The sequence below is a fragment of the Mercenaria mercenaria genome, chromosome 6 (assembly GCF_021730395.1).
Source record: "Mercenaria mercenaria strain notata chromosome 6, MADL_Memer_1, whole genome shotgun sequence".
Lineage (NCBI taxonomy): Eukaryota > Metazoa > Mollusca > Bivalvia > Venerida > Veneridae > Mercenaria > Mercenaria mercenaria.
The window spans coordinates 79,654,263-79,675,980 of record NC_069366.1 but is presented as its reverse complement, the minus strand read 5'-3'; the positions used below and the strand labels follow the sequence as shown (position 1 = coordinate 79,675,980).

The window sequence follows — 21,718 nt, the reverse complement described above, 5'->3', positions numbered from 1 at the left end:
ATTGTACCCACTTATTATCTGAAATGACTCCTGCACAATCTAGTACCATAAGTTATTAAATCGGTCAAAGTCTAAGTTACTTGGTGATTATGTTTTTGAGGAAATATTAATTTCTACTAAGTGACTAACATCGTTTCTACATGATATCTGAACGAAAAAACAAAACCAACACCTCTGATTACTATTTGTTATAACACTGTAATATCTACTAAAGTTCCCAAGAAATAGCAATTTTAGACAAACCTTAGCAAATATGATTTCATAAGGTGTTATAACACTGTAATATCTACTAAAGTTCCCAAGAAATAGCAATTTTAGACAAACCTTAGCAAATATGATTTCATAAGGTGTTATATGCCACGTCACTTTAAATTATTTTACTGTATCCATGTGGTCATTTATCAAAGTAAGAGAAACTTTAGCCAAGTCATCTATAGAATATCACAGTCTAGTGAAGATAATTGCAATATACATGAAAAAGGGAATGCACTGGCTACATTCTCTTCATTTGAATAACAAAATTAAATCCATCCAGTCTTGGAGCTGGTATATATAAATAAGTAGCTAGATGTAAGCTCTGACAGACAGACAGACAGACAGACAGATTAACACAGGCAAGAAGGCAATCTAAGTAATCCTGGCGGCATTGAATGATTTACATATAATAAATTATGTGACTCTCATGAATTGCTGGCCCCAGTTTCACGAAAAAACTTAAGTAAGTACTTAGTTAAGTCTGTTATTTTAAAATCTTGCTATTGCTTAAGCTATTGTTGTTTAATGTTGATTTTTTCTTTACTGATGTATTTATAGCTAAATTAAACTTTGGTTAATAGTATTTGTCTGCAGTACTTATTTAAGTCACGCAAATACGAAATTTCTATTTAAGCACGAGATAACGAACTTAAGTATATGCTTAAGTATATTTCTTCCTTTTATACTTCATTTTCTATAAAATTCAGAATTCTTGTGTTTTGATCTATGAAATAGTCATGTTGATGTCAATATTTTCTATGATTAACTGTTTCAAGCAATGGAGTAAATAGTTACTGTGTTTAGGTATATAATAAACAACCGCAATGATGACGTGATTATAAGCACTCCTAATAAGCCTTTATTGGCACTCAGGCAATTAATGCCCTTGTACTAGGAATAGTCATGCTAATAACCTCGTCAGGTGCACCATTGCCGTTTAATAAGTATGCAGTATAATATATCAATGCAGGTACTATTGGACTGATCGACAATACATATTTTAAATTCATTAAATTATTCCAGCAATGATACCTTTTATATGTGGGGCTGTAGACAACTTCTTACTCATTTCATACAACAATTTCAGCATCAACCTCTGCTCTGTTGTTGTCTGTTTCAAGACAAAAAGAGTTGAACTCCTACGATGACATTTCAACATCCAGCTGAAAAGAATAGAAAGGGTATGTGGTAAGTTTCAAAATAAGTACCAGATTCTCAGTGATAGATTAGGCGCCTTTCAAAAGTCTATTTATATTTTTCACCTGTAAACCAGACCAAGAATACATAACCAGTCTATTTTTTTTCAGTTGCTGCTACTTTTGCCTCAGTGTCTGGGAACTGTCAATTAGTGCAGTGTCAAACTTCCACCGATATATACAAACAGTGGAGATAGTATCTTATCTGGTTCTGTCCATTATAGATCTGTCAGTCTATACAGGGGGATACATAAACCAGATGTGGAAAGCCAGAGGATTGAAATATTTAACAGGTGTCTCCTATCTTACTGTAAGTATTTGCTGGAGTCTGTGTGGCTCCACAGCAGCTGCAGATGAAACTAGTCCAGGGAACCAGCCACAAAAACAACAAAAACAAAAAGTAAAGTGCTCAGTCTACCACATATAGCCAGGAACCAGTAGATCAAAAAATATATCATTTCATCTCCTGCTGCAAATTGTAAAACACTTTAATAATTTTTAGAAATTCATATTGAAGAAGGTAGATCAAATGAGAATATTTTCTTTATTTGATTACTGCACTAACGAAATTGAAAGAAACTAAATACATAACTATGTATCAAACACTTACAGATCTAATATTCATATTCCTTTTCTACAGTCAAACTCATCAGATCAAAAGGGAATCAAAACCTACCTATCATAAACATATTTTCCAAAGGCAAATGTATTGAAGCTTTTTTTAGAAATTAAGTTTTTTAATAAAAACAGCAAATAATATCACTAAAAATTTTATGGGAAAAACAGGGCAAGTTTGAAATTTTTAAGAAAGGGTGCCATATCTAATACAAAAAAAATTAAGAGACACACTTTTTGGACAGTGAAAACCTGCTAGTACATTGTAACAATATTGCATTTCCTTGTAAAGCACCATGCAGTACTGGCTTCTCCAAGAAGCAGACTCAATGTGGTTCAAATATGTGTAAAGCTTTCTTAAGAATATACTGTACTTTTAGTAAATGTATTACCTCCCTTATTTACTGCAGGCTTGTCACATTTATCTCCCTCTATAGATGTTTAATTCCAGGGCAAACATTTCAACTATTTAAACAATATAAAACCAGATGCAGACGTCGACGCCGGCATCGATCAAGTGACGACAATAACTCATCATTTTTTTTCAAAAAATCAGATGAACTAATAAAACTGATCATTCCTATTAAGTTTCAATCAATCCCACCAGCAATATAAGTGAAGTACATGTAGTCTGAATTATTTTTATTAACAAGAGCTGTCTGATGACAGCGCGCTTGACTATTCGAAGAATTTATTGAAGAATGGGGTCAAAATATTTCCACGGATATTCAGACAAAAGAAATAAATAGATTAGACAAACAATGTTCCTGTATTACTTTGATTTCGATAAGTCTTGCACTAAATGGCAATATATGAGCCAATTTCAAAGTCCAAAAAGGGCCATAATTCAGTCAAAATAGTTATGTACTCTTGCCTACAGATGGAAATCATAATGATAAACAAGTGTTCAAAGTTTAAAAGCCATATGTCAAATAGTTTTGACAAAACATGGACTTGTATGAAAACAGAACCAATTTCAAAGTCCGAAAAGGGCCATAATTCAGCCAAAATAGATGACAGAGTTATGTTCTCTTTCCTACAGATAGAGACTATTATACTAAACAAGTGATAAAAGTTTCAAAGCCATATATCAAACACTTTACAAAAAATATGAACTGGTACGAAAAACTTAACCAAGATTTCTAAGTCAAAAGGGGCCATAATTAAGCCAAAATCCTTGATGGAGTTATGTACTCTTGCCTATAACTGGACATGGTGATGGTAAACAGGTGTTGAAAGTTACAAAGCTTTATCTCAAAAGATATGAACTGGTACGAAATATTAACCCAGATTTCTAAGTAAAAGGGCCATAATTCAGCCAAAATCCTTGATGGAGTTATGTGCTCTTGCCTATAACTGGACATGGTGATGGTTAACAAGTGTTGAAAGTTTCAAAGCTTTATCTCAAAAGACTTTGTCTAAATATGAACTGGTACGAAAAACTTAACCAAGATTTCTAAGTCGAAAGGGGCCATAATTCAGCCAAAATCCCTGATGGAGTTATGTACTCTTGCCTATAACTGGCCATGGTGATGGTAAACAAGTGTTGAAAGTTTCAAAGCTTTATCTTAAAAGACTTTGTCAAAATATTAACTGGTAAGAAAAACTTAACCATGATTTCTAAGTCAAAAGGGGCCATAATTCAGTCAAAATCCTTGATGGAGTTATCTGCTCTTGCCTATAACTGGCCATGATGATGGTAAACAAGTGCTGAAAGTTTCAAAGCTTTATCTCAAAAGACTTTGTCAAAATGTGGACTGGTACGAAAGACTTAACCATGGTGTGACACCGACGCCAACGCCAACGCCGTGGTGAGTAGGATAGCTCTACTTATTCTTCGAATAGTCGAGCTAAAAATTACATTTAAGGGGATATAAGTCTGTAATAAGCAATGCAAGTGAAACATGCAAATGACATGCTTAATTAGGTTTCATACTAGTTTCAATGAAATCCAGCCAGGGATTTTTAGAGAAGTTCAGACAAGCTAAATGTACACAGATGGACAGACAGACAGAATGGCATAGGCAAACCCATGAAAATGGGAGACTAGATAATGTCAAAGAATGAGAAGAAAAGACATTTCAAATATAAAGACATGCATTGATTTGTTAACGATTTTAATGATCCCTTTACTTCAGACAATTTCTTAATAGCCTCAGGATGTCATTTTAAAACCAAAAGTGGAACCTCTGTTTATGCTACAACAAGGCCACCGCCTTCGGGTGCCATCGCTCATCTGCAAGTGCTGGTCAGTATGTAAGAAGTGTTATAGTTCAGAATTTCTAAGTACAAAAAGAGCCATAATTCTAACAAAATGCAAGTTAGAGTTATGGTTCTTGGGCTACATAGTCATCTAATGATGATAAACAAGTGTGCAATGTTTCAAAGCTGTAGCTCTAACAGTTTCTGTGAAAAAGTAGAACTAACTAAGCAAAACATTTAACCAAGAAAATCAAATTGTCTAAGTACCAAAGGGCCATAATTCTGACAAAATGCATATCAGAATTATGGTTCTTGGTCTACATAGTCATCGAATGATGATAAACATGTGTGCAATGTGTTTCAAAGCTGTAGCTCATAAAGTTTTTGATAAAAGGCCGACCTAAACAAAAATTGTATAGAGCAATAAACTCAAATTTTTTAAGTACGAAAAGGACCAAATTTCTGATATGGTTCTTGGCCTACAGAGTCATCTAATAGTGATAAACAAGTGTGCAAAGTTTCAAAGCTGTAGCTCTGATAATTTTAATTTTTGAGAAAAGGTAGACCAAACCAAAAATTTTAACCAAGAAACTCAAATTTTCTAACTACAAAAAGGGCCACAATTTTCAAAAAATTCAAATAAGAGTGACGGTTCTTGGTCTACTTAGTCATCTAATGATGACAAACAAGAGCGCAAAGTTTCAAAGGTGTAGCTCTTATGATTTTTGAGAAAAGGTAGACCAAAACAAAAATTTTAACCAACGCCGACGCCAAAGATCAAGCAATGACAATACCTCGTAGATTTATTTCAAAATTCAGACAAGCTAAAAATGAATTTGCACACAAGTCTAAAAACTCCAGCATCTGATTGGTTCTTTTAAACTCACAGACCAATGGAAAAACAGCATACTGAATCTAGTCTTCAACCTCATTTTATAACCTTATAACCCTGAAACCATGTAAAAAGTTGACCTATGACAAAGTCTTTCTTTAGAAATGTCAGCATCATAAGTGTACAATCTGTTTAATTGCCTGGCATGTCTTGCAAACAGATGTAACAGGTTTTTCAAATACATGTAAGGGTATTTGCCAGGGTCTTATTCACAAACAAATGTAACATATGTTTTGTTGTATAAGCATTTTATTCACATACGAAGAGGAAGAGGATATTACAGGAGTGTCTTATCATACTGAATTTATCAAAGAATTTAAATAATACAAAAAAATTAGAATGGCTCCAGTCCCTACGTTTGTTCTGTCATATTTCTCATATATAAATTTTCTTCATTAACAGTGGAAAAAACTCCAGCAGGTTGTTTCTGTATTGACATTTTATGTTGCCCCTGGCTCCAAACATAGATTTAGAGGCTTAAAATTTACTTATAAAAGGTTTGCAGTATTTACAACAAGAGGGCCAAGATGGCCCTAGGTTGCTCACCTGAGAAACACACCATAACACACCATAACAGTATAAACATGTTTGACCTAATGATTTCATGGAAAAAAAAATATTCTGATCAATTATCATTAAGCAAAAAATCTTGAGTTTAAATAAGTATATTCTTTGATTTGACCTAGTGACCTAGATTTTGATCCCAGATGACCAATATTCAAATTCAGCCTAGATTTCATCAATGCAATCATTCTGACCAATATTCATGAAGATCAACTGAAAAATACAGCCTCTATCGCATACACAAGGTTTTTCTTTGATTTGACCTAGTGACCTAGTTTTTGACCCCAGATGACTCATTTTCAAACTCGGCCTAGACTTTATCAAGGTTATCATTCTGACCAGTACTCATGAATATTAATTGAAAAATACAGCCTCTATCGAATACACAAGTTTTTTCTTTGATTTGACCTAGTGACCTAGTTTTTGACCCAAGATAACCCATTTTCGAACTCGGCATAGATTTCATCAAGGTAATCATTCTGACCAAAACTCATGAAGATTAATTGTAAAATACAGCCTCTATCGCAAACACAAGGTTTTTCTTTGATTTGACCTAGTGACCTAGTTTTTGACCCGAGATGACCCATTTTCGAAGTTGGCCTAGATTTCATCAAGGTAATCATTCTGACCAAAATTCATGATTAATTGAAAAATACAGCCTCTATCGCATACACAAGGTTTTTCTTTGATTTGACCTAGTGATCTAGTTTTTGATCCGTGATGACCCATTTTCAAATTCAACCTAGATTTCATCAAGGTAATCATTCTGACCAAATTTCATGAAGATCAGTTGAAAAATACAGCCTCTATCGCATACACAAGCTAAATGTTGACAGACGACAAACGAAGGACGCCGGACATCGAGTGATCAGAAAAATGCAGCCTGGGAGTCAGGCTTCAATAAAATGCAAGGCTCTGTTGAGCATTTCATTATTTTTATTCAAGAAGTGAGAAAATTAAACTGGACAAGATTTGCCTTTTTATATGTCACATAACCTGTAAAGCCTCAAAATATTGCAAAATGATATAGAATTATAAGAAAATAATAAGTCTCCTGACATACAGGGGGATAAAGAAATTATGTTCCTTTGGTATATAATAACTACGTCAATTTCATGCAAAGAACTAGTAAACTGGTCAAACAAGCTAGGCATCAGATCACTATTAAAATGAGAGTATTCAAAATGTACTATACAAGCACAAAACAATTTCACTGTTAAATGATTTTTCTGTTGGAAATTTTTGTTTTATTTTCAAAGGTTGCATCGTTGTGATTTTCTGCAACATGCTGCTATATACAGGCAACATAATGGATGAGTAATACATGGAGGAACAGATGTAACCATACAAGGGCCTTCATGTACAGACATTTACAGTCCTTCATCATTATCTATTTGCTGCATGCAGACAGTTTTTTTTTTACCTTTGACGGGGTGGTTCACTGAGTATTACTCCATCATTCAAACTTCGGAAAACTAGATGGAACAGAAGAACGCAAAGCTAGGTGGAATGGAAAACTAAGCGGAATGGAAAACTAGGTGGTGGAATGGACAGATGTCCCACTGTTGTTGCTTTTTCATTTGATCCTATATACTAAGAGAGGCAAATGAAATGGAACTACTACAAATATGTAGCACAAAAAATGTGCTTTTTCTAGTCCATGTAAAACTTCTTTGTGTGAACTACATGATGTCATATACTTGATGGCCCCTAGAACTTTACTAGGCTTAAACGGAAAATTAATTTTTCAACAACTTGTGACAGAGACATAGTTTTTGCATATCTCCCCATGCATTTTAACTTTAAAGGCCTGGCTATTTATGAAATGAAATACAAATGTAAATGTTGACAGATACAGAGAAAAGGAACACTGAAAAAATACTATTGCAGGACAATATCAAAAAGTCCTCTATCAAAAGGGGCATTTTCTGCCATAGGAACCATAATTTTTATACTGAAACTTATCTGAAGAACCTGCATAATATCATTCTCCAAATAACGTACCATCTGTAAGTTAGGTTTCATGAAAGTTAACAAAAGATCTACCTTTTGTGACTGACAGATGGACCAACAAATGGATGATTGGACGAAAAAAGGACAAATAAAATGATCAGTTGTTTCATTCAACATACCTTTTACTCTCTATCTGTCTTAAAGACGGACAGACAGACAATATTTTCTACCCATTTACCAAATTTCATAAAAATCTCTTTCACTTTGGATTATTTGTTGTCACAGCAATACAAACTGTTTGCAACAAAATAAAAGAATGTGCATATCCTCCATATTGCCATCTATCCAAGTATCAAGTTTCATAAACAAGAGGGCCAAGATGGCATTATGTCGCTCACCTGAGTAACACACCATAACAGCGTAAACATGTTTGACCTAGTGACCAAAGTTTTGATACCATATGACCCAGTTTCAAACTCATCCAAGTTTTCAAGGAGATAAACATTCTGACCAAGTTTTATGAAGATTGGAGCAAAAATGTGGCCTCTAGATTGTAAACAAAATTTTTCTTCGATTTGGACTAGTGATCTAGTTTTTGCCCCAACCTAACCCAATTTTAGACCCGTCTGAGATTTCATGGAAACAAATATTCTGACCAATTTTCATTAAGATTTGACCAAAAATGTATCCTTTTGAGTGTAAACAAGTATTTTCCCTGATTTGACCTAGTGACTTAGTTTTTGACACCATCTGACCTAGATTTAAAACCGGTCCAAGATTTCATGGAGACAAACATTCTGACAAAGCTTCATGCACATCAGAAGAAAAATGCAGTCCCTATTGCACACAACAAGGTTTTCTTTGATTTGACAGTGATCATCAAGATTAACATTCTGACAAAGTTTCATGAAGATGTGGTCTCTAGAGTGTTAACAAGCTTTTCCTCTGATCTGACCCAGTGACCTAGTTTTTGATCCCAGACGACCCAATATCGACCTCATCCAAGATTTTATTGAGAATAACATTCTGGTCAAGTTTCATTAAGATTGGGCCAAAATTGTGACCTCTACAGTGTTAACAGTCAAATTGTTCTTATAGTATTCAAGTAAAGTGGACCTAAACAAAAATTTTAAACAAAAATTCAAATTTTCTAAGTACAAAAAGGGTTATAATTCTATCAAAATACAGGTAAGAGTTATGGTTCTTGGTCTACTTACTCATCTAATGATGACAAATAATTGTGCAAAGTTTCAAAGCTGCAGCACTTAGAGTTCTGGGGAAAACGTGGAGCCAAACAAACATTTTAACCAAGAAATTCAAATTTTTTATGTACAAAAAGGGCCATAATTGTGACAAAATGCTTATCAGAGTTAAGGTTCTTGGCCTACAGTCACCTAGTGTGCAAAGTTTCAAAGCTGTAGCTCTTATTGATTTTGAGAAAAGGTGGACCTCAACAAAATTTTAACCAAAGCCAACGATCAAGTGACGACAATACCTCGTAGATTTTTTTTCAAAAATCAGACAGGCTAAAAGTTAATAGTTCTTTTAAAACTTCAAAATGGTTTATACTGTTTTAAGCTCTCCCAGGTAGGTATGTGTTTAAAAATAATGATGCCTGAATTTTCTAGAAGTGATAAAAAAGACTTCAGTACTAAACTAGAACTGTCACAGGAGTGACTCATACCCCCACCATACAGTCTTGTCACAGAAGAATGGCAACCATAAGAAATATTAAAAATACTTAAGTCTTTGGAGTACTTCATCCTGGGCTTCCACATGTAAGTAATAATAGTATAATACTAGTATAGTAATACTAGTAAATATATTAAATCTCTAATATTAGAGATACACTAAAAGTGAATACAAAAAAGTGTCTTACCGACCCATGTTACCACAGAAAAATGTATTTACTTTTTACATAGGACTTATAATAAAAAAGTTAGAAAAATACCTAAAATATTGAAAATCTAAAAATAGGATTTCTAAAAATAGACTAATTCCTGGAATTTAAGGTGAAGAAACTCCATACAAAGGTTAAAAAAAGGTTACTTCCCTTTGGCTCTAAGCCAATCAGAATGAGATATAGTGAAAATACATCAAAATTAACCTTAAATTTTAGGTAAAAGGGGACACAATTCAAGAAAAATTAGTGTCAGAGTTATGCACCTTGTGTCACATGATGTGGGTGATGAGGTGGAACATTTATTTTAAGTCTGAATCAAATCCATTCAGTAGTAACTGAGATATAGTGAAAATACATAAAAATTAACCTTAAATTCTAAGTAAAAAGGGGCATAATTCATGAAAAATTGGTGTCAGAGTTATGCACCTTGTGTCACATGATGTGGGTGATGAGGTGGAATATCTATTTTAAGTTTGAATCAAATCCATTTTGTAATAACTGAGATATAGTGAAAATACATCAAAATCAACCTTAAATTTAAAGTAAAAGGGGACATAATTCATAAAAAATTTATGTCAGAGTTAAGCACCTTATGTCACATGATGTAGGTGGTGAGGTGGAACAACTATTTTAAGTTTGAATCAAATCCATTTAGTAATAACTGAGATATAGTGAAAATACAACAAAATTAACCTTAAATTCTAAGTAAAAGGGGACATAATTCATGAAAACTTGGTGTCAGAGTTATGCACCTTGTGTCACATGATGTGAGCACATGATGTGGGTGATGAGGTGGAACATCTATTTTAAGTTTGAATCAAATCCATTCAGTAGTAACTGAGATATAGTGAAAATACATCAAAATCAACCTTAAATTCTAAGTAAAAAGGGGCATAATTCATAAAAAAAATTGGTGTCAGAGTTATGCACCTTGTGTCACATGATGTGGGTGATGAGGTGGAACATCTATTTTAAGTTTGAATCAAATCCATTTAGTAATAAGTGAGATAGAGTGAAAATACAGCAAAATTAACCCTAAATTCTAAGTAAAAGGGGACATAATTCATGAAAACTTGGTGTCAAGAGTTATGCACCCTGTGTCACATGATGTGGGTGATAAGGTGGAACATGTATTTTAAGTTTGAATCAAATCAATTTGGTAATAACTGAGATAATAGATTTCGGGACGCGACGGGACGGGACGGGACGGGACGCGACGAACGAACGCGACAAAACTGACTCCTATATACCCCCCTCAAACATGTTTGGTGGGGGTATAATAAACTACCATAATCAGAAAGACATTAAGAAGGGAATAAGGGAAAGTTCATAGAATCTATAAATGACTGTGTTGGTCACAGTATGTGGTATCCCTGTGAACAATTGTTGAGCTGGTAATTACTGAGCTGCTTGAAACTAAACAATAAAAGGTGTGTGTGAGTTGTGACTATTCTCAACTTTCACAACAACAGTCTTTAAGTGCCGTGTGGTGGCTGTAAAAAGTCTCCCCGTATTTGGACTCAGTGTTGTTATATTTGCTAGTAGGTTGGGATCATGGAGTGCATTCATTTGTGTTGTAATAGAATTCTGCTTAAGCCGCTGCTAGGGAACGTGAGGGGTACTGCACATTTCATTACCTCACATGAACAGACTCAATCAAACTGAGTCTGCTATTATGCTGCTTGCTAGCCTTCTATGCTTCCAAAGGATCTTCTCACAAATTATATTTGTGGAGTTATGTGTGTTCAGCACTGCCAATAGATACGGTCAGACTTTTAACTCTTATTCTGTGGAAAAGCAGAACAAGAAAATGGATTTCAATAGCCGATTTACAACACATGAGAAGGCATCAGTTCCTCAACAGCAGCCACAGCAGCAATGGTTCGATAACTGAGAAATAGGCCTAGGGGTTAGGAAAGACCCTGATTCTGCTTGGCTGATAATGCTGCATACCAGAGTTTTTTAGCTTAATAGAATTGTGAAACTGGCTAATTTTGCAATTTTAAATATTAACTGAAACTTAAAAATAAAACAAATTTTAAGCTCTTGGTTTGACCTGAGTTTAGTAACTGTTGCTTGCTTGAACAGTTAAAAGTTTCTACTAAATAAATACAGGCAGGTACTCTGTGTGTGCTGATGTGGAAATGGGGGGTGGGGGGAGGTAAGACATTGGGGGAATGATAATATATCAACATGAAGATTTTTTAAAGTTTCCACTACATTAATAAGGGTAAAGTGACCACATGTCATAGTGGAAATGCTTTTTGATGAAACAGAATAATTTGTACAATCCTTGTAAAGGGTCAGCCAAGAAACATTTGTGTAAAATTGTTTTAAAACTGGTGCTGCTGTTTCTGACAATTATAGTTTATACGTTTAAAATGGCCATTCCCCATGGCTGCCATGTTTTTGACGAATCAGAATAATTTGAACATTCTTGGCAGAGGGTCACACAAGGACAATTCGTGTGAAATTATTTCAAAATCAGCCCAGCAGTTTCCATTTAAGAAGATTTTTAAAGTTTCCACTATATACATATACGAAAAAGTGACCATGCCCTCTGGCAGTCATGTTTTTGGTGGAATCAGAATAATTTGAACATTCTTGGTAGAGGATCACACAAGGACCATTTGTGTGAATTTATTTCAAAATCAGGCCAACAGTTTCATACAAGAAGATTTTTAAAGTTTCCGCTATATACATATAGGGAAAATAGACCACACACCCTGGCAGCCATGTTTTTTGACTAACCATAATAATTCAAACAATCTTGACAGAGGATTTTTCTATTTTTAGCTCCAGTGTATCCTAGGTGCAACCAAGCAGAACCATTTGAATAACTCTGAAAGAGGACACTCAAGGAACATCCAGGAAACCCTTCATCAACTTCCACCCAATGGTTTCAGAGGAGATGTTGTTTGAAGAAAAGTGTGGACAGACCCTTTCAGGGGCCCTAACTCTAGAACCCAAGGTGGAATATGGCTGGTTCAAGAAAGGAACCAAGATCTTATGGGGATACAAGTTGTGTGCAAGTTTGGTTAAAATCAAATCACAATGAAACCACTATCCTGCAGACAAGACCAAAATATCCAATTTTTGCCCTTTCAGGGACCAAAACTCTGAAACCATGGTGGGATCAGGCTGGTTTAATAAAAGAACCAAGATCTTATGGTGATACAAGTTGTGTGCAAGTTTGGTAAAAATCCAACCATAAATTGAACTGCTATTGTGCAGAAAAGACCAAAATAGCCAATTTCTGGCCCTTTCTGGGCCGTAACTCAAGAACCCACAGTGGAATATGGCTGGTTCAAGAAAATAACCGAGATCTTATGGGGATACAAGTTGTGTGCAAGTTTGGTTGAAATCAAATCATAAATGAAACCACTATCATGCAGACAAAACCAAAATAGCCAATTTTTGCCCTTTCATGGGCTGTAACTCTGGAACACATGGTGGGATATGGCTGGTTCAAGAAAGGAACCAAGATCTTATGGTGATATAAGTTGTGTGCAAGTTTGGTTAAAATCAACCTTGCTTCTGACCAGGTTTGGTGAACATCCTTTTTGAAGTTCATTAAAATGAAAGTTATTTAGTTTTTTTCTCTCTATATTTTGCTGAGTAGCCCAAAACTGCATTACCATAAGACCAAACTTCGACATAAGAAGATATTAAATTTTCTTTCAATATTTAGCTCTAAAAGAAACCAAACAATACCATCTGAACAACTTTCGGAGAGGACCTTTCAATGAAACTCCAACCTAGTTTGACAAAGATCCATCAATTGGTTCATGATGAATATTTCTATGTTTAGCTCTAGAGGCCCTTACGATTGGACAAATGCCCCCATTTGAACAAGTTTGTGAGAGGACCTTACAATGATACTACTGTCCAAGTTTAATGAAGATCCATCAAGTGCTTCATGAGAAGGAAGTCTTAAAGGTTTTTCTATCTTTAGCTCAAGTGGCCCCTAAAAGGGCTAAACACCATAACTTGAACAAATTTGGGCGAGAACCTTACAGTGATACTACAAACCAAGTTTAATGATGTTCCATCAAGTTGTTCATGAGAAACAGTCATTTAAAGGTATTTCTACTTTTAGCTCTAGTGGACCCTACATGCAGCCATTTGTCCCCATTTGAACAAAATTGGCAGGAGAACTTATAATGATGCTATGCACAAAGTCTGATGAAGTTCAATCCAGTGGTTCATAAGAAGAAGTTGTTTAAATGCATTTCAATTTTTAACTATGGTGGTCCCTAAAAGGGGCCAAGTGCAAGTGCAAGTCCACCTATACTAATAGCTCATCCTGAACAAAGTTCAGGTGAGCTAATAAAAGGCAATATTTATAATCTTTCATTAAACTATTCCAACCTTAGTGTTATGCTGATGACACTGTTCACTTTTGCCCCAAAATGACAAAATAACTGAAAGTCTTTAAAATGTTAACTTTTAAGTGCTTTTTTTGGCGGTCAACAAATGATTGTTTTATCAAACTGCATGCAAATTTTGAAATTTACTTATTATTGAAGCAAGTAGCTAATGTAAACAAGAGGGTCATGATGACCCTACATCGCTCACCTGTTATGGCCTTGGAGTCACCAAGATAAGCATTCTGGCCAAGTTTCATGAAGACAGGGTCATAATTGTGGCCTCTACAGTTTTAACAAGCTTTTCCTTTGATTTGAGTGGTGACCTAGTTTTTGATCCAACATGACTCAGTTTTCAGATTTGGCAAAGGAATCATCAAAATAAACATTCTTACCAAGTTTCATGAAGATAGGGTCAAAGATATGGCCTCTAGAGTGTTAACAAGCATTTCCTTTGATTTAAGTAGGTGACCTAGTTTTTTGATCCCACATGACCCAGTTTCTAACTTCGCCTAGAAATCATCAAGATGAACATTCTGACCAAGTTTCATGAAGATAGGGTCATAAATGTGGCCTCAAGAGTGTTAATAAGCTTTTTCTATCATTTGGCGGTTGACCTAGTTTTTGACCCCATATGACCCAGTTTTGAACTTGGCATAGGAATCATCAAGATAAACACTTTTAAAGTTTCATGAAGATAGGGTCATAAATGTGGCCTCATGAGTGTTAACAAGCTTTTCCTTTCATTTGATCAGGTGACCTAGTTTTTCATCCCACATGACCCAGTTTTAAAACTGGCGTAGGATTCATCAAGATAAACATTGACCAAGTTTCATGAAGATAGGGTCATAAATGTGGCCTCCGGGGTGTTAACAAGCTTTTCCTTTGATTTGACCTGCTGACCTAGTTTTTGACTCCACATGACCAGGTTTCAAACTTGTCCTAGAGATCATCAAGAAAAACATTCTGTGCAAGTTTGTGTCAAATCAAAGCATAAATGAAACCTCTATATGGCCAATTATAAACAAGAGGACCATGATGGTCCTGAATCGCTCACCTATCTCCACATGACCCAGTGTTCAACTGAGTATGACATCGTTATTTCTATTATTTGACATAGTGACCTAGTTTTTGAGCACATGTGACCTAGATATCATCAAGATAAAAAATTCTGACCAATTTTCATGAAGATCCATTGAAAAACATGGCCTCTAGAGAGGTCACAAGGTTTTTCTATTATTTGACCTAATGACCTAGTTTTTGAAGGCACGTGACCCACTTTTAAACTTGACCTAGATATCATCAAGGTGAACATTCTCACCAATTTTCACGAAGATCTCGTGAAAAATATGGCCTCTAGAGAGGTCACAAGGTTTTTCTATTTTTCGACCTACTGACCTAGTTTTTGACCGCACATGACCCAGTTAGGAACCTGACCTAGATATCATCAAGCTGAACATTCTCACCAATTTTCATGAAGATCCATTGAGAAATATGGCCTCTAGAGAGGTCACAAGGTTTTTTCTATTTTAAGACCTACTGACCTAGTTTTTGACCCCACGTGACCCAGTTTTGAATCTGACTTAGATATCATCAAGATGAACATTCTGACCAATATTCATGAAGATCTCATGAAAAATATGGCCTCTAAAGAGGTCACAAGGTTTTTCTATTCTTAGATCTACTGACCTAGTTTTTAACCCCACGTGACCCAGTTTCGAACTTGACCTAGATATCTTCAAGGTAAACATTCTGACCAATTTTCATGAAGATCCATTGAAAAATATCGCCTCTAGAGAGGTCACAAGGTTTTCCTATTTTTAGACCTACTGACCTAGTTTTTGACCGCACATGACCCAGTTTCGAACTCGACCTAGATATCATCAAGGTGAACATTCTGACCAATTTTCATGAAGATCCATTGAGAAATATGGCCATTAGAGAGGTCACAAGGTTTTTCTATTTTTAGATCTACTGACCTAGTTTTTGACCCCACATGACCCAGTTTCGAACTTGACCTAGATATCATCAAGGTGAACATTCTGACCAATATTCATGAAGATCTCATGAAAAATATGGCCTCTAGAGAGGTCACAAGGTTTTTCTATTTTTAAATCTACTGACCTAGTTTTTAATCCCACGTGACCCAGTTTCGAACTTGACCTAGATATCATCAAGATGAACATTCTGACCAATTTTCATGAAGATGCATTGAGAAATATGGCCTCTAGAGAGGTCACAAGGTTTTTCTATTTTTAAACCTAATGACCCAGTTTTTGACCCTACGTGACCCAGTTTCGAACTTGACCTAGATATCATCAAGATAAACATTCTGACCAATATTCATGAATATCTCATGAAAAATATGGCCTCTAGAGAGGTCACAAGGTTTTTCTATTTTTAAACCTAATGACCTAGTTTTCAAAGGCATGTGACCCAGTTTCGAACTTGACCTAGATATCATCAAGGTGAACATTCTGACCAATTTTCATGAAGATCTTGTGAAATATATGGCCTCTAGAGAGGTCACAAGGTTTTTCTATTTTTAGACCTACTGACCTAGTTTTTGAGGGCACGTGACCCAGTTTCGAACTTGACCTAGATATCATCAAGATGAACATTCTGACCAACTTTCATAAAGATCCCATGAAAAATGTGACCTCTAGAGTGGTCACAAGCAAAAGTTTACGGACGCACGGACGCACTGACGCACGGACGACGAACGACGGACACCGCGCGATCACAAAAGCTCACCTTGTCACTTTGTGACAGGTGAGCTAAAAAGTTACAATATAAGTTATTTATTAGAGACAGGTCAAAATACACCTCAAAATTGGATGTAGCATGCATGTTGTACTACAGAAAAGTAGTCTCAAATTTTCCCTACAACTAGTCATGAAAAAGTTATAATATAAGCTATTTATAGTAAAAACAAAGGGAAGTAATTCTTAAGAAGGGACCTGCCATGACGATCTGTCTCATGATGGTGTACAATTGTGCCAAGTTACATCAAATTCCCTCCATGCATGAAGAAGAAATGCTCCAGACAGAGTTTTCATTCTTATATCCTTTGATCTCTAGGTGTGACCTTCACCTTAGACCTAGGGACAAAGTCATTCTTGTATCTGACCTTTGGCCTCTAAGTGTGACCTTGATCTTAGACCTAGGGACCTGATTCTTGTGCATGACACCCTGCCTCATGGTACGTGGTGAACATTTGTGCCAAGTTATAACCAATTCCCTCAATGCATGAAGATGAAATGCTCCAGACAAAGTTTTCATTCTTATATCCTTTGACCTCTAAGTGTGACCTTCACCTTAGACCTGGTTCTTGCGCAGGGCACTCTGTCTCATGATGGTGAATAATTGTGCCAAGTTATATCAAAATCCCTCCATGCATGAAGAAGAAATGCTCCGGACAAAGTCATTCTTGAATCTGACATTTGTCCTCTAAGTGTGACCTTGACCTTAGATCTAGTGACCTGGTTCTTGCGCATGACACACCGTCTCATGGTGGTGAACATTTGTGCCAAGTTACATCAAAATCCCTCCATGCATGAAGAAGAAATGCTCCGGACAAAGTCATTCTTGTATCTGACATTTGGCCTATAAGTGTGACCTTGACCTTAGACCTAGGGACCTGGTTCTTGTGCATGACACTCCATCTCATGGTGGTGAACATTTGTGCCAAGTTATATCAAAATCCCTTCATGCATGAAGAAGAAATGCTCCGGACAAAGTTTTCATTCTTGTATCCTTTGACCTCTAAGTGTGACCTTGACCTTAGACCTAGGGACCTGGTTTTTGTGCATGACACTCCGTCTCATGATGGTGAACAATTGTGCCAAGTTACATCAAAGTCCCTCCATGCATGAAGAAGATATGCTCCGAACAAAGTCATTCTTGAAATTGACCTTTGACCTCTAAGTGTGACCTTGACCTCAGACCTAGGAACCTGGTTCTTGCGCACGACACTCCGTCTCATGATGGTGAACAATTGTGCCAAGTTTCATCAAAATCCCTCCATGCATGAAGAAGATATGCTCCGGACAAAGTCTGTAGATGCCGCCCTCCCATATGCCCGCCTGCCCATCCGCCAGCCAGTGGCGTTCCCATAATAATTCCCGTTTTTCAAATGGGCGTATAATTAACAAATTTTGGCCCTTCCAGAGGTTGAAACTCTGAAACCTATAATTTGATCTGCTGGATTCATCATGGAATCCAAGATTTATTGTTGTTAAGGATATTTTGCAAGTTTGTATCAAATCAAACCATAAATGAAGTCTCTATATGGCTGCAAAAGCAAAAATAGCAGATTTTGGCCCTTTAAGGGGCCATAACTCTCGAACCCATGATGGGATCTGGCCAGCTTTCGAAAGGAACTGAGATATTATGCCAATAAAAGTTGTGTGCATGTATGATTAAAGGCAATTGCAAAATGTGGTCTCTTATCGTGTTCACAAGCCAAGTAAATATCAAATTTTGGCCCTTTAAGGGATCATAACTCTGGAACCCATGATGGGATCTGGCCAGTTTTCGAAAAGAGCCGAGATATTATGCAAATACAAGTTGTGTAAAAGTTTGATTAAAATTGATTGCAAAATGTGGTCTCTATCCTGTCACAAGAAATTGTGGACAGACGACCACGGACGAAGAGCGATCACAATAGCTCACCTTGTCACAACGTGACAGGTGAGCTAATAAAAACACTTCTAACAAAGGCATGTGAAGCAGTCGATTTCTGACAGATTTTTAAAACAAAGCTATTTCAATATGGGCACAGCTGTTGACAACAACCAAACAACTGCCTTAAATTCTGTTAAAGAAGCTGAACCTATGGTCAAACTATTTTTGTGGTGCTCAACTGTGCTTGCTACTAAAACATATCCTTCTCTTAAATATGGAAAATAAATGTTTATTTTCATTAAGTGATATGTATTGAACGAAGTAATATGTCTGTTGTTTTTTGTTTTTTTTTTGGAAAATAACTTAATTATAAACAACATACATTCTGGTAAGCAACATTTATACAAAATTTCAGTTTTTATCAATTAACCCTTTAATAGGCGTAAAAAAAAATTGTTTGTTTCCGGTATCCCGACCTATCCTAAATATTTGGCCCAACTCTAAATTTCCAAAAAAAAAAAAAATTTCCGACCTACCTACCCTAATTGTTTTGAGCTGGAAACAAAGAATTTTTTTTTAGGCCTTATGCTGAACACAACTGATTCTGCCTTTGCGACCTGTGCAGATCACAAACAGCCTGCACAGTCATGCAGTCAGATCATAATCTGCACTGTTCGCCATTCAGTCAGTAACTTTTTGGTATGCACCCCTTTTAACACTTAATGGTTCTGACCAAACTGAAAGATGGACAAGTTCGTTATAAAAATTCAGCAGGGTATGGGTTAAGAATATTTCCCAATGTTGTAGAAGTGAATGTTATCTTTTGTGATATGAAGTTCACATTAAATCTGGATATGGGTAATAAAGATATTGCTCTTTATCTTGACCTTGAAGCCAGGATGGTAAATTATAAGAACCACATAAGGATTAGACAGGCAATTGAGTCTTCAAGGCATGGACAGTTTGTTTCTGTTTTGTTGGGTTTAACGTCACATCGACATAATTATAGGTCATACGGCAACTTTCAGCTTTGATGGTAGTGAAGACCCCTGAGGTGCCCCTGCATGCATTATTAATTTTCATCATAGAAGGACACCTGGGTAGAACCACCGACTGTTCGTAAGCCAGCTGGATGGCTTCCTCATATGGAGAATACAATGTCAAGAGTGAGGCTCAAACCCACATCTGTAAGGGTCAAGTGATTCAAATTCAGCAACCTTAACCACTTGGCTACAGAAGCCTCCTTTGCATGGACAGAAAGACAAACAGACAGAAAGTATAAGAGCAGTGCCTACCTAGGTAAAATATGCCTGTTCAACAGCTGAATGGGCCATGGTAGTTAACAAGAGGGTCATGATGACCCTGAATCGCTCACCTGAGTAATATGAGCTACATGTTTAAAATGGCAAACTGATGCTAAAATATTAACAAGAGGGTCATGATGACCCTGGATCGCTCACCTGAGTAATATGAGCTACATGTTTCAGATGTCAAAATGATGATAAAATATAAAGAAAGTCAGTAGATCACATTCATGGTCAATGAAATTCAGTTTTATGATTTGTGTGCAAAACTGTGTATGTCATCAAAATTTCAAGGCTGTATCTTAAAAAACAAGAGGGCCAAGATGGCCCTAGGTCGCTCACCTAAGAAACACACCATAACAGTGTAAAACATGTTTGACCTAGTGATTTCATGGAAACAAATATTCTGACCAATTTTCATTAAGATTGGACCAAAAAATTGGTCTCTTGCGATAAAACAAGCATTTTCTTAGATATGACCTAGTTTTTGACCCTAGATGACCCATGTTCAAATTCGACCTAGATTTTATCAAGGCAATCATTCAGACCAAAATTCATGAAGATCAATTGAAAAATACAGCCTCTATCACATACACAAGTTTTTTCTTTGATTTGACCAAGTGACCTAGTTTTTGACCTCAGATGACCCATATTCAAATTCGACCTAGATTTCATTAAGGCTATCATCCTGACCAAATTTCATAAAAATCAATTGAAAAAAACAGTCTCTATCGCATACACAAGATTTTTCTTTAATTTGACCTAGTGACCTAGTTTTTGACCTCAGATAACCCATATTTAAACTCGACCTAGATTTCACCAAGGCAATCACTCTGACCAAATTTCATGAAGATCAATTGAAAAATACATCCTCTATTGCATACACAATGTTTTTCTTCGATTTGACCTAGTGACCTAGTTTTTGACCCCAGATGACCCATTTTCGAACTCGGCCTAGATTTTATCAAGGTAATCATTCTGGCTAAATTTCATGAAGATCAGTTGAAAAATACAGCCTCTATTGCATACACAAGGTTTTTCTTTGATTTGACCTAGTGACCTAGTTTTTGACCCGAGATGACCCATTTTCGAACTTGGTCTAAATTTCATCAAGGTAATCATTCTGACCAAAATTCATGAACATCAATTGAAAAATACAGCCTCTATCGCATACACAAGGTTTTTCCTTGATTTGACCTAGTGACCTAGTTTTTGACCCCAGATGACCCATTTTCGAACTCGACCTAGATTTCATCAAGGTAATCATTCTGACCAATATTCATGAAGATCAATTGAAAAATACTGCCTCTATCGCATACACAAGGTTTTTCTTTGATTTGACCTAGTGACCTAGTTTTTGACCCGAGATGTCCCATTTTCGAACTCGGCCTAGATTTCATCAAGGTTATCATTCTGACCAATATTCATGAAGAATAATTGAAAAATACAGCCTCTATCGCATACACAAGGTTTTTCTTTGATTTGACCTAGTGACCTAGTTTTTGACCTCAGATGACCCATTTTCGAACTCGGCCTAGATTTCATCAAGGCAATCATTCTGACCAATATTCATGAAGATCAATTGAAAAATACAGCCTCTATCGCATACACAAGGTTTTTCTTTGATTTGACCTAGTGACCTAGTTTTTGACCCGAGATGACCCATTTTCGAACTCGGCCTAGATTTTATCAAGGTTATCATTCTGACCAATATTCATGAAGATTAATTGAAAAATACAGCCTCTATCGCATACACAAGGTTTTTCTTTGATTTGACCTAGTGACCTAGTTTTTGACCCTAGATGACCCATTTTCGAACTCGGCCTAGATTTCATCAAGAT

At 36.0% G+C, this 21,718-nt stretch overlaps 1 protein-coding gene across 3 annotated transcripts in view; it reads right to left on the bottom strand.

The window, feature by feature from the left end:
* Positions 1–21,718, bottom strand: part of LOC123548429 (protein CBFA2T1-like) — a 170,735-nt gene that overhangs the window by 133,411 nt on the left and 15,606 nt on the right. For 2 of the 3 annotated variants that reach the window (XM_045335695.2, XM_045335687.2), the window contains exon 3: positions 1,288–1,418. In XM_045335695.2, coding sequence (XP_045191630.2) covers positions 1,288–1,414 — 127 coding nt within the window. In that variant the 5' untranslated portion in view covers positions 1,415–1,418. Of the gene's footprint in view, positions 1–1,287; positions 1,421–21,718 lie in introns of those variants that run through there. The other variant, XM_045335688.2, reaches the window with a different exon arrangement.